Source organism: Narcine bancroftii, chromosome 10, assembly GCF_036971445.1.
Source record: "Narcine bancroftii isolate sNarBan1 chromosome 10, sNarBan1.hap1, whole genome shotgun sequence".
Lineage (NCBI taxonomy): Eukaryota > Metazoa > Chordata > Chondrichthyes > Torpediniformes > Narcinidae > Narcine > Narcine bancroftii.
The window spans coordinates 16510172-16522846 of record NC_091478.1 but is presented as its reverse complement, the minus strand read 5'-3'; the positions used below and the strand labels follow the sequence as shown (position 1 = coordinate 16522846).

The 12675-nt window shown below is 41.3% G+C and overlaps 1 protein-coding gene across 4 annotated transcripts in view; it reads right to left on the bottom strand.

The window, feature by feature from the left end:
- The window catches only part of ccdc172 (coiled-coil domain containing 172), a 37528-nt gene that overhangs the window by 5141 nt on the left and 19712 nt on the right, over positions 1-12675 (bottom strand). For all 4 annotated transcript variants that reach the window (XM_069900026.1, XM_069900024.1, XM_069900027.1 and 1 more), the window contains 2 exons: positions 10174-10276; positions 4783-4870 (listed from right to left, as the gene is read on the bottom strand). In XM_069900026.1, coding sequence (XP_069756127.1) covers positions 4783-4870; positions 10174-10276 — 191 coding nt within the window. The remainder of the gene's footprint in view (positions 1-4782; positions 4871-10173; positions 10277-12675) is intronic.

Genomic DNA, 12675 nt, shown 5'->3' with positions numbered 1-12675 from the left:
GAAAAGGCGAGCAGGTTTTGTAGAAAGCAGAAAAGTTGATGTTAATGCCATCTGGCTGGAAAACAAGATGTTCCTCCTATCTGCGGGTGGGATAGTACGTACGGCCATGGACGGACATGAGTGTGACTCGGAATTGAAATCGTTGGCTACTGGAAGGTGGCTGTTGTTGCAGATGGAGAGGAGGTACTCAGCGAAGCGATCTCCCAATCTGTGACTGGTCTCTCCGATGTAGAGAATTCCACAAAGGAAGGACTGGATCCAATAAATAAGTCCTGTGGATACACAAGCATTGCTTCACTTGAAAGGGCTTTTTGGGGTGCCGGACTGTAGTGAGGAAGGAGGTGTGTGCGCGTGTTACTCCTCCTGTGGGCACAGGGAAAGTTGCTGGGGGTGGGGGAGAAAAGATGAGTGCATGAGGGAATCATGGAGGGAGTGGTCTCTGCAGAAGGCCAAGAGGGGAGGAGGATAAATGTGTCTGGTGGTGGGATCCTGTAGTAAGTGCCAGAAATTCCGGCAGATGATATGTTGGATGCGGAGGCTGGTAGGGTGGTAGGTGAGAATGTGGTGGATTCTATTTTTATTGCATCTGGGGGGAGAGGGGTCCAAGGCAGATGAGTGGGAAATGGAGGAAATGTGGCAAAGGCTGAATTGATAGTGGTGAAGGGGAAGCCACATTTGTGGAAGAAGGCAGACATTTTTTGAAAGTTCTGGAATGGAAGACCTCATCTTGGGTAAGATGTGGCAGAGATGGAGAAATTGAGGGAAGATGGAAACTTTGTAGGGGACAGGGTGTGCAGAGGTATAGTCCAGGTAGTTGTGGGAGTTGGAGGGTTTGTAGTATATGTTGGTGGAAAGCTCATCTTTTGAGATGGAGACAGAGAAATCCAGGAAGGGGAGAGTGTTATCGATACACTAGGTGAGTTTGAGATCATGGTGGAAGTTGGATGCAAAGTGGATGAAGTTGACAAGCTCATCGTGGGTGTATGAGGCAGCCCCAATGTAGTCGCTGATATACTGGAGGAAGAGGTGTGAGGTCTTGCCTGTGTAGGCTTGTAGCATGGATTGCTCCACAAAGCCCACAAACAGGCGGGCGTAGCTATGACCCATGCGGGTACCCATGGCTACTCCTTTGATTTGGAGGAAGTGAGATGTGTTAAGATATGTTATTTAGAGCGAGGACAAGTTCTGCCAGGCGGAGGAGGGTGGTGGTTAAGGGTTAGGTCTTGGTCCCTCACCATGGTCCAGGGCCACAAATAGAACATTCAAGTGAAGCAACACTTCACTTGTATATCCTCAGAACTTATTTACTACACCCGGTGCTCCCTTTGTGCCATTCTCTACATCGGAGAGACCGGTTGCAGATTGGGAGATCAATTCACTGAGCACCTCCTCTTTGTCCACGACAACAGCGACCTCTCATTAGCCAACCATTTCAATTCTGCATCACACTCTATGGCTTATGCACTATCCCACCCAGACCACCCGCAGATTGGAGGTACAACACCTTATTTTACGTCTGGGCACTCTTCAGCCAGATGGCATTAACATCAACTTTTCCGCTTTTTACTAAACATACTAGCTTTTTCTTTCCCCTCCCCATTCCTATCTTTCCAGTTCTCCCCTCTCTTTCCCCTTACCCACCCAGCCATCCTTCCTTGCTGCTGTCCCCTCCCTCCTTTCTCCACCTATCTTCTCTTGCTTTTTCCACCCCCCTCTCCCCCTACTCTTTTGTTCAGACGCCCGCCGACACTTTCTCATACCTTGATGAAGGGCTCAAGCCTTAAACTTCAGTTCTGTATCTTTACCTTTGCTACATAAAGGACACTGTTTGACCTGCTGAGCTTCTCCAGCATTTTGTGTTTTATTTCAACCACAGTATATACAGATTTTCATGATTTACTTACATTATTGGACTAGCAATTAGTAATCTTAACTACCCATACAGACATCAGAGTTCAAATTACACAACAGCAGTTGTAGAATTAAATTCAATTAAAAATCATGAATTTAAAAGCTATTAGTAATCATGATTGCAAAGGTAGGTGGAGAAGCCTGTAATGTTGAGAAACAGGGAGGCTGCAGAAGGACTTAGACAGATTTGGAGGATGGGCAGATGTGGGAAATGAAATACAATGTCAGAAAGTGTATGGTCATGCACATTAGTAGAAAAAATTAAGTGGGCAGACTATTTTCTAGAAGGGGAGAAAATTGAAAATACCCAGGTGTAGGATAGCTTGAAGACTTGCAGGTTGAGTCGACAGAGGAGAAGGCAAATGCAATGCTGGCATTCTTTCAAGAGGAATAGAATACAAGAGTAGGGATGTGATGTTGGGGCTTTATAAGGGCATCATTGAGACCTCACTTGAGTGGTTTTGGGTTCATCATTTAAGAAAGGGTGCACTGACATTAGAGAAGGTTCAGAGGAGGTTCACAAGGATGATTCTGGAAATGAAAAGTGTTTGACAGCTCTTGGCCAAAATCGTTGGAATTTAGAAGAATGATAGGGGATCTCATTGAAACATTTCAAATGTTGAAAAGGCATGGACAGAGTAGATGTAGAAAGGTTGTTTCCCATGGTGGGAGAGGTTAGGACAAGAGGGCTCAACTCTTAGAATAGTGGAATTAGAGGGTGGTCGTGGAGGCCAGAACTTTGGGTGTATTTAAGGGAGAGGCTGTATGGCTGCGAATGTGAATCCATGGACCCTCAATGACTCTTGAGGGAACTCTCTTTTGCTTCCCTTTCCCTGATTGTAAGGGGCACTGGGCAATTTCTGCTGATGGCTATCCTTTAGTTTATCGTAATATCACATTTTCTGTTTTATTATATGACAATAAAAGAATATTGAATGTTTTGCTACTATTATACAGAGTTTTAGTGAGACCTCATGTACAATTTTTAGTCTCCTTCCATAGGACACATTAAAAGAAAGTGCATCAAGATTATTCAGACATTAAGATTTTCGATCTGTGGTAAGCCAAGTGGGACATATCTAAGCAGACTAGTCTTATAGAAATAAAGACAGAAAATAAAAAAATGCTGGAAAAACAAAACTGGTTAGGCTGCATTTGTAGAAATAAAAAGTAAACAATTTTCCAAGTTCCACCCCTTATTGACAACTAATTTGTGTTGTTAACTGTCCCTATTAAATTTTTTTTTAAATCACAGACACGTCCTTTGTCTACACATGCTTTCCCCACTTTTCTCCCACTGAAAACTCATTCCTTGTTCTGACAAAGGGTCACATACCTGAAATGTTCACAATTTCTCTTTTTCACAGGTGCGGATTTCATTTTGATACTGCTCAAGGTTGCTGGAGCTATTAAAAAACAACTCAACCAGCTGCACCAATGAGCTTGTTTGTAACAGTTAATCACTAATCAGAAGTACAAAAAAGTTCTTTTTTAAAAATTATTTTTCCAAACCTTATTCCAACTGCGTATACTGCAGGGACAGAAACTTTCCTCACTCATCAAGCACCAATTTCATAAAGCATGTCTCTTTTAAGATGGTAATCAGGAACTGCCTTTACCAGCATTGCTGAAGTACAGTACGTCTGATTATCCAAAATGGTCAAGACTTGGCCTATGTCGGATAAACGGTTATTTTGGAGAACTGGTCATTTTTTAAAAACAACCCAGTAGCACAGCAAATCATTTGTAACAGTGCTTAACCAACAACAAACAACAAGGGAAGAATTTTTAAGCATTAAAACAATGTTTAACTCTCACCAAAAAAAATGCTGGCCGCCGATCACTCCCCATCGAGGCCCCGCTCCTGTTGAGAGCCCGACGTCCCCAGTCAGTTTGGCTTTGAAAAAATTTCGGTTAAATGAGGATTTCTGATTTGTTTCGGATATCCTCATTTATCTGAAATTTTTTTAAAAATTCAAATATTGAGGATTTTGGAGAATCCAAGTTCAGATAATTGGAGTTATACTGTATGTCAGATTAAATAACACTATTTTAGCAATTTATGTTTAGAACTACTCTTTAAGATCCTTGATTAACTTTGAAAATGTTCTCAGAAGTTGCAAGATTCACATGAGCTATAGTTTGGTTACACATACTCTTTGGCTTGGCTTCGCGGACGAAGATTTATGGAGGAGGTAAAAAGTCCACGTCAGCTGCAGGCTCGTTTGTGGCTGACAAGTCCGATGCGGGACAGGCAGACACGATTGCAGCGGTTGCAGGGGAAAATTGGTTGGTTGGGGTTGGGTTTTTCCTCCTTTGCCTTTTGTCAGTGAGGTGGGCTCTGCGGTCTTCTTCAAAGGAGGTTGCTGCCCGCCAAACTGTGAGGCGCCAAGATGCACGGTTTGAGGCGTTATCAGCCCACTGGCGGTGGTCAATGTGGCAGGCACCAAGAGATTTCTTTAGGCAGTCCTTGTACCTTTTCTTTGGTGCACCTTTGTCACGGTGGCCAGTGGAGAGCTCGCCATATAACACGATCTTGGGAAGGCGATGGTCCTCCATTCTGGAGACGTGAACCACCCAGCGCAGCTGGATCTTCAGCAGCGTGGACTCGATGCTGTCGACCTCTGCCATCTCGAGTACTTCGACGTTAGGGATGTAAGCGCTCCAATGGATGTTGAGGATGGAGCGGATACAACGCTGGTGGAAGCGTTCTAGGAGCCGTACAGCGTTGTCTCCGCTAGAACGCTTCCACCTACGGCTCCTAGTTACACATACTGCTGCTGCAATATATAGTTCAAATGAATTTATCACTTTTTCTAAATTCACAAAACAAGATTTGGTTAATAATCAATATTTTAAAGCATTGCTTACCAACTGTAAGAACTGTATCTCTGTCCGAAGGGTCTCATAAGTACTCTCCAAGTCATTATCTTTTTGTAATTCCAGTTCTTTCTTTAACCTGAAATAGCAATGTTCTAAACATGTATTCCTAAAATCAAAGACATGTATAACATTTGAAGTAAACTACTTTGTCAGAAAGGTTACAAATTTCCTCAGCATGTGCTACACCCATCAAAAATACTGATACATCCAAACCTGAAATAAGGGTCCAGTATTTCCAGTCAAAGACAAAGCACTGATGCTAAGTCCTGACCTCAAAGAAAGATCTCACAACTGATATGAATAAGAACTTCCCTTTTCCATTGCCTGCTGGTGCAAGCATCAGTTCAAAAGGATCTCCAGTGTCTTTCAATGGATGTTATCAAATTGTCTCAACAGTCAATGACATTAAATTCTCATATCAGAAGAAACCATTTTTTCAAACCAGAGTAGTCCTACGGGATCTGCACTGCTCAGGATCACAACAACAGAAGGTCGTGAATGTGGTTCAGAACATCACACAAACTTTTTTCCCCCTTTACAGACTTTATCTACATCTCCCACTGCCTAGGAAAAGCAGCCAATATACTGAAGGACCCCGGACAGGAACTGTTCTCCCTCCTCCCATCAGGACGAGGCTGAAGAGTGTGAAACACATACTCCAACAGGATTAGACAGTTTCTTCCCTGCAGCCCCTGAATGAACCCCTTGACAGTGCTATCACGATGCCCTTGCTTAGTACTTTTCACTGTAACACTATGCTCTTTACACAACTGTATGAATGTTAAAGACAATTTGTTAGTCTGCTTTCAGATGAGCCCTTCTCGCTGTACCCAGGATAATGTGAAAATAAACAAACTTAAACGCAAATATTCAATGTGTGATTATGTCATCAATTTGAGTTTGAAGTGAGAAAATATTATATTTTTAAATTTAGATGTACAGCACAATAAAAGGCCCTTCCAGTTCACGAGCCCATTGCTGCTCAGATACGCCAATTAACTTTCAAACCCTGTATGTTAACTTGAATGTCAATTTGGAAATTTGTTTCTTATTCTTTTGTACCAATAAAATTCTCTATCAATGAGAAACAGCCACAACATAGGATTTAACATTTTCAATCTGATCCAAAGCTGGCGAATTTCCAATGTCTCCAGCTTCCCTCGGAATTGCCCATTTGCTGCTGAGATAACCTTCCATAGGTTGTTCCTAAACTTCCTGTAGGTTGGCAGAGTTAAAATAGTTGGCTGCAGGAAACTCAAATTGAGAACCACAGAGAGTAGATGTTTGATGAAGCAGTTAGTCAATTTGCATTTGGTCTCACCAACGTAAAGAAGGCCACATTAGTTACACCTTGTCTTGGAAACCGTTAGATTGGACAATGTAAAGTCCTGTCTTACTTGGAAGGACTATTTGTGGCCTAGATGGAAATGTGGGGTCAGTCGGGGGGGGGGGGGGGGGAATATAGAGTCATATTTTGCATATTCTACGATATTAGGAAGTACCTAAGGGGCTAGATGGGTGGGTGGGGAGAGAAGAGCAGATTATGGAGAGTCATAGAGAAATATCCCTGAGAAAAGCAGATAGGGGTGGTGCAGTGTGGATTGTGGAGGGTCATGTGGCTTCTCCATCTGAAACCAGGTGGGACTATGGATTGTGAAGGGTCACATAACCTCTCCACCTAGTTGTTAGTTGTATCATTTGCCAATCAAGGTTGGTCTCTGCCCACCAATTAGTGCACATCTGACCAGTGTTCCCTTTAAAATCACTGTTTACTTGGGCCGGACTTCCCAGTTTGCTACACTTTAAAAGTCTACCACATACAGCAATGAACCACACCTGTTGGTACAGGGAATCAGGAGTGTGTGTTGATGTCCCTGTCTTGTAAGAGTATGCTAATTACTGAATATTACAGCATGTGTGTAATAAAAAGAGAGAAAAGGCTGCCACTGGTATCAGAGATCACTGTAACTGATATGAATACTTACATAGTTTTTAGTATTAAGTGTTGTTTTGTTCCCTGCTACTATTTCCCCACTTGTATAATAAAGATTATTTTTTGTTAGCCTGTGCTTGGACTCGCTTCTCTGTGAAACCACTGAACCTGATTTAAATCTCATGTAACAGGTGTCAAGGGGAAGATGTGGCTGGTAGTAGGATTACACTGAAGTTGGAGAATGTGTTGGAGGTTAATGTGTTGAATGTGGAGGCTAGTAGGGTGGCAAATGAGAAAGATAGACACTCTTCTTGTTCTATCTGAGGGGATATGGGGTAAGTGCCAAAGTTCAAGAACAATAGGAGATATAGGGTCAGCCTTTTTCAATGACAGCAAGAGAAATTTATGTTTGTTAGAGAGAATAATATTAGAATAAGTCTTTCTAGTATGTATCACAAATTTCAGAGATCTCCTGGAGCTCTACTTGATTGTCATTAGGAAGTCGGGGAGGAATTTCCCAATGTTTTTCCTGAAATTGGCCACAGTTTTTTTGCCTCCCTCAGGAGCCACATTACCAGCATATCAGGGCAAAGTGGCAGTAAATCCAAAAGGAACAGAGGGGGGATACAGAGTGAGTGTGTGCGCGTGTGTGCATGGCAGCCAAGGCAGGGAAATGCTCCTCTTGAAGGTGGTCAGGGAGCCAATAGTATCCCAGATGACTTCATCCAAGAGAAGTGCATCTAGCTGCAGCTCCTGACGAACTAACTTCAGGAATTGGAGCTGGAGTTGGATGAACTCCGGATCATTAGGAAGGCAGAGGGAATAATTGACAGGATTTACAGGGACACTATCACACCTAGGAGGCAGAAGGAGGAAAGATGGGTGACAGTCAAGAGAGGGAAAGGAAACAGGCACACAGTGCACGACACTCCTTGGTATTCCCTGAATGACAAATATACCATTTTGGACACTGCTGAGGGGGTCAACCTACCAAGCACAAGCCATGGCAATCAGGACTCTGGCATGGAGTCTAGTCCTGTGGCTAAAAAGGGAAGGGAGATAAAAGGCAAGCTGTAGAGATAGGTGATTCCATAGTTAGGGGAATAGATAAGAGGTTCTGTGGAGATCGAGCATCCTGGATGGTACATTGCCTCCCTGATGCCAGTGTCCTAGAAATCTCAGATCAAGTTCTTGAATGCTTGGGAAGACGTTGGGAGTCGATTGTCAAGGATGAGGTTATGGAGTATTTGAAGTGAAAGTCTTGCCTGACAAACCTATTGAAATTCTTTGAAGTAAGGAGCAGGCTAGATGAAGGAGAGCCAGTGGATGTTGTTTATTTGAATTTTTAGAAGGGGTTTGACAAGGTGCCACACATGAGGCTACAAGAGTCCATGGTATAAAAGGAAGCATATTAGCATGGGTAGGGCATTGGCTGATTGGCAAGAAGCAGAGATCGGAATATAGGGATCATATTCTGGTTGGCTGTCATTTGTTAGTGGTGTTCTCCAAGGTTCAGTTGGGGCTGCTTCATTTTATGATTTAAAAATGATTTAGATTATGGATGTAAAAATAAAATGCTGGAGAAACTCAGCAGGTTAAACAGTGTACCATATTTTCACGCATGTAATGTGCAGAAAATCATAAGTTGTGTAAAAATATTTTCATATGACACGCACATGCATACACCGCGCGGGTGTAGTATTCTAAATTCCAACTGACAAAAGCAATTTGCATTTAAATGGGGCATGATCAAAACACATACCAGTATCTGCCACAGTTAATCTCCCACAATTAACACCCAATCAACCTCCTCAGGAGTGTCAATCACCCAATATATAGATGATATCCTGCTGCAACACATTAACAAGCTTTGGAAAGGAATCAATTAAATAAATCGAAGACAGGCTTCAGAGTTGAACAGGATTTTACTTCTAATGTTGTTTAAAATCAGATGCATTTAATATATTAATCTTCTCTCTCAGGGAACAGGTCTGGGCAATTAACACTGATAAGGTGCAGTGCCCTAGCCAGAATGTCCTGTTGATTGGAATACCATGGGATTCGGTTCAAAGAGCTATTCCAATTGTGCGCATTCTTTCATTGCCGCTATTACAGTCTCATGCTGGCTATAACATTCCCACGCTCACTATAAATTGTGAGCGTTCTTTCAATGTCGCTATTACATTTTCCTGCTCACTATAACATTCCCATGTTAACCTACATTATGAGTGGACTATAAATACTGAAATTGAATTCCACAAATGAATTTCATTTGCTAATCTGTCACCATATTTTTTGATGACTGGCAAGCTAACCAAGGTAATTGACGATTCACCCCGCCATTACACAGAGGTTCTTAACCTTTTTTTCCCACTCACATACCACTTTAAGTAATCCTTATGCCACAAGTGCTCTATGATTATTAAGGGATTGCTTAAGGTGGTATGTAAGTGGGAAGGGATGGTTGATAATCACTGCTCTAGACCCAATTGTTACTGAAACAATTTGCTTGAGAAAAATTGTCATTGACCAATTTTCTTTGGAGTTATGAAACCATGCACATAATGAGTCAATTAGGTATGATTAAAATAGTGGTCTTCAAACATTTTCTTTCCATCCACATACCTCCTTAAGCAATTCTTTACTAATCACAGAGCATCTATGGCATAGGGAATACTTAAAGTGGTATGTGAGTGGAAAGAAAAAGGTTTACAACCACTGGTGCATTCATGGGGGTAAGTGTGAGTGCTAAGGTTAGAAAGTAGGTGTTCTCTCTAATTTTTCTTCCTGCCCCCCACCTTGCTCATGATTTCACCCACTACCTGTCTCCCACTTTATGCTGGTGATGGGTTTTGACTAAGTAGGGTGCTATTTCCAAGAATCATTGAACTTTTTCAATATTCATTAAACCAGGCCAGAAGAAACTATTCCATTAAACTCAAATTAGATTCATTTGAAATACCAGTTTTGTTTTTGTTGCCCCAGATGCTGCCTACCTGCTGAGCATATACAATATTTTCAAATGTTACTATTGATTTCCAGTATCCATAGTATTTCATTTTCGTTTTCCACCATCTTTCATAACCTGCCTGTAGAAGGCAGGAAGTACATCAGCCACATCCTCAAAATGAGATAATGTCCCAAAGTTTCAACTACACAGCATTAAAATCCAAGTACACCTTAACAAATCACTGCAACCAGAAAACTTCTGATGTACAATTGGGGCTGAACAACAATGATTGCTTAAGTAGCAATATATTTTTTGCAAAATTGTTTCATGCCAAAAATAACAAGTGTAAGAATCTATCAATAAATAAAAAGCAACATCGTTCTTGTGGCAAGATTAGGACACACCTATATAAGTGGGAAATTAATTATATTAATAAAATCAAGAGGTATGAAGGAAAATATAGGCTTGTGCATAATTAAAACCAAGTGGAGCATACCGTAAAAACTCATCATCTGTCTGAGGCTTTTGACATACTTTTAATCTTTCTGCTTCCAAAATCTTTGAGCTATAAACCAGTGCAGTAAGCTCATCTTCAAGACCTGAAAATAACAGAGATTATTTGCATTTCCATTGACCAGCCAGTAAATGACCATATAGTAAATAATGAGAACTCATATGTCCCTATATGCACCTGATACCTGATATTAAGGGTTTCAATGCTCTTCACTAAAACACTCAGCAGGTGATAGAAATTGCCTCAAACATAACCAATCTATTCAACCACTCTAATGAGACTCAACTCTGCCTGGCTTTTAATACCCAAAGACCTCCTATTAGAATATGCAAGAGGTTAATCTGTTAGCTCTGTTATGTCATATTAACTTAAACAGTAACACAAATATGCTGCCTTGTTGAAACTAAATCCAAGCTCTTCTGGATTTTTGCAATGTTGGGCTCCGACCATTTGACGTTACCATAATGGCAACTTTTATATAGAGCATCTTAAACGGACCACGCATGCCAAAATTTTCAATGAAACATTACCAAACAAGGTCTTACACAAAGCAATAAGATAATGGGGAAGTTGAGAAAAGGCGTGTCTGAAAGGAGAAGAGACTGAGAAGTTCAGAATGGGTTCCCAGAGCTTCGTCAGCAATACAGGAGGCTCAAGCATTGAGACTTCATCAAGGCTCTTAGAGGCAAATTATCCTGGATTGTTCTAGATTTAGAAACAAGGAAGAGAATTTTAAAATTGAGGCAATGGGAGCCAATGTTTACAATTGGTTCGTTATGGATGATATTTAGTATGACTTTGGAAACCAGCAGTAAATGTTCCAAGTGACATCATGTTTATATAAAAAAATAACAAGGGAGGTCAGTCAGAAATAAAAGCTATATCTAAAGGGAGGAAGACACGAATGAAGATTTCAACAGTCACTGAGCTGAAGTAGTGATAAAGATGTACAGCAAAACAAACAGCTTCTTTGGCCCATTGTAGCCATGCAGACCTTTTTGCCCATTTGCAATAATCTCATTTTCCTGCATTACATCTATATTTTTCTATACTTTGCCTGTTCAAGGGAAAGCCATGTTTTTTTGACAAAAGAGGACATCTAAAACATGGTTTCACTTCTACTGCCATTAACTTAGCCCTACCTGCATCTCCTCCATTTCTCACACATCTTCCCTGGTCCCTACCACCCTGACAAGGGTCCTCACCTACTGCATCCAACAAATTACCCTCTGCAATTTCTCTCATGACCACAAGAAATGTTACACTTGAACCTACATTTCTGAGGACTCAAACAGCCCTTCCAAGTGAAGCAAAACCACTTCTGAATACGTGTTCATTTCCTGCATCTGGTGCTCCCAATCTGGCCTCCTCTACATCAGCAAGACTGGTCACAGTCTGGGAGATAGTTTAGTTGAATACCTTCACTCTGTCCATTGCAACAGCAAGAATTTCCAGAGGCCAATCATTTCAATTTCACACATCTTTGCCACACCGAGATGTCTATTCTTGGCTCATGCACTGCCGAATCGAGGCCACCCACAAACTGAAAGAACAATTCCTTGTATTCGGTCTTGGAACTCTCTAACCAGATGCCATTAACATTGGCTTCTCCAATTTATGTTAACCTCCTCCCTGGAATCTCTCTCTCTCCTTCCCTTCTGCTCCTCACCCACTTCCTTCCTTCTCCTGTCAGAGGGCCATTCTCCCTCTCTCCCTGTCAGCTTTTATCTCTTCTACTCACTCACTTGTATCCACTTATGACCTACCTGCAAGTCTGTACTGCTCCCCCTGTCCCTTCTCCCACTACTTTTTTTATTCAGGTGCGTGCCTGATTTGCTATACCTGATGAAGGATCTGGGCCTGAAACCTTGGTCATCTTTTATTCCTGTGGATGCTGTGTGACGCACTGAGTTTCTCGAGCATATTTGTGTATGGCACTCTATCCTATCATCTGCAGTCTTTGTTTAATTTACTGAGTGTTGTGCTTGGGCCTAGATATTCACTGATATAACTTCTATCTTACTGCCTTTCCCCTTTCTAAATAATGATTTTTCTAGGTGGTCCAGATATCTCTTTAAGCTTTAGAAACCTTCTTCGCTGCCCACATTGCCTCTAATTCTGTGTCATCTGCAAACTTGCTAATCCATTTTACCACATTATCATCCAGATCATTGATACAGATGAGAAACAACATTGATCCAAGCACCAATCCCTGAGGCACACCACTAGTCACAGGGCTCCAATCTGAGAAGCAATCATCTCCTACTACTCTCTGGCTTTTCTTGTCCAGCCATCTTCAAATCCATTTTACTAATTTTTTTAAAATATTTTATTTATAGATTCAAATCCAGTTTACTAATTTTTTAAAAAATATTTTATTTATAGATTCAAACATGAGAAATCAAAAAACATATAGTAACCATCAAAGATTCATACAAGTCAATTAATCACATATTACATACATCCCCCTCCTCCCAAAAGAAA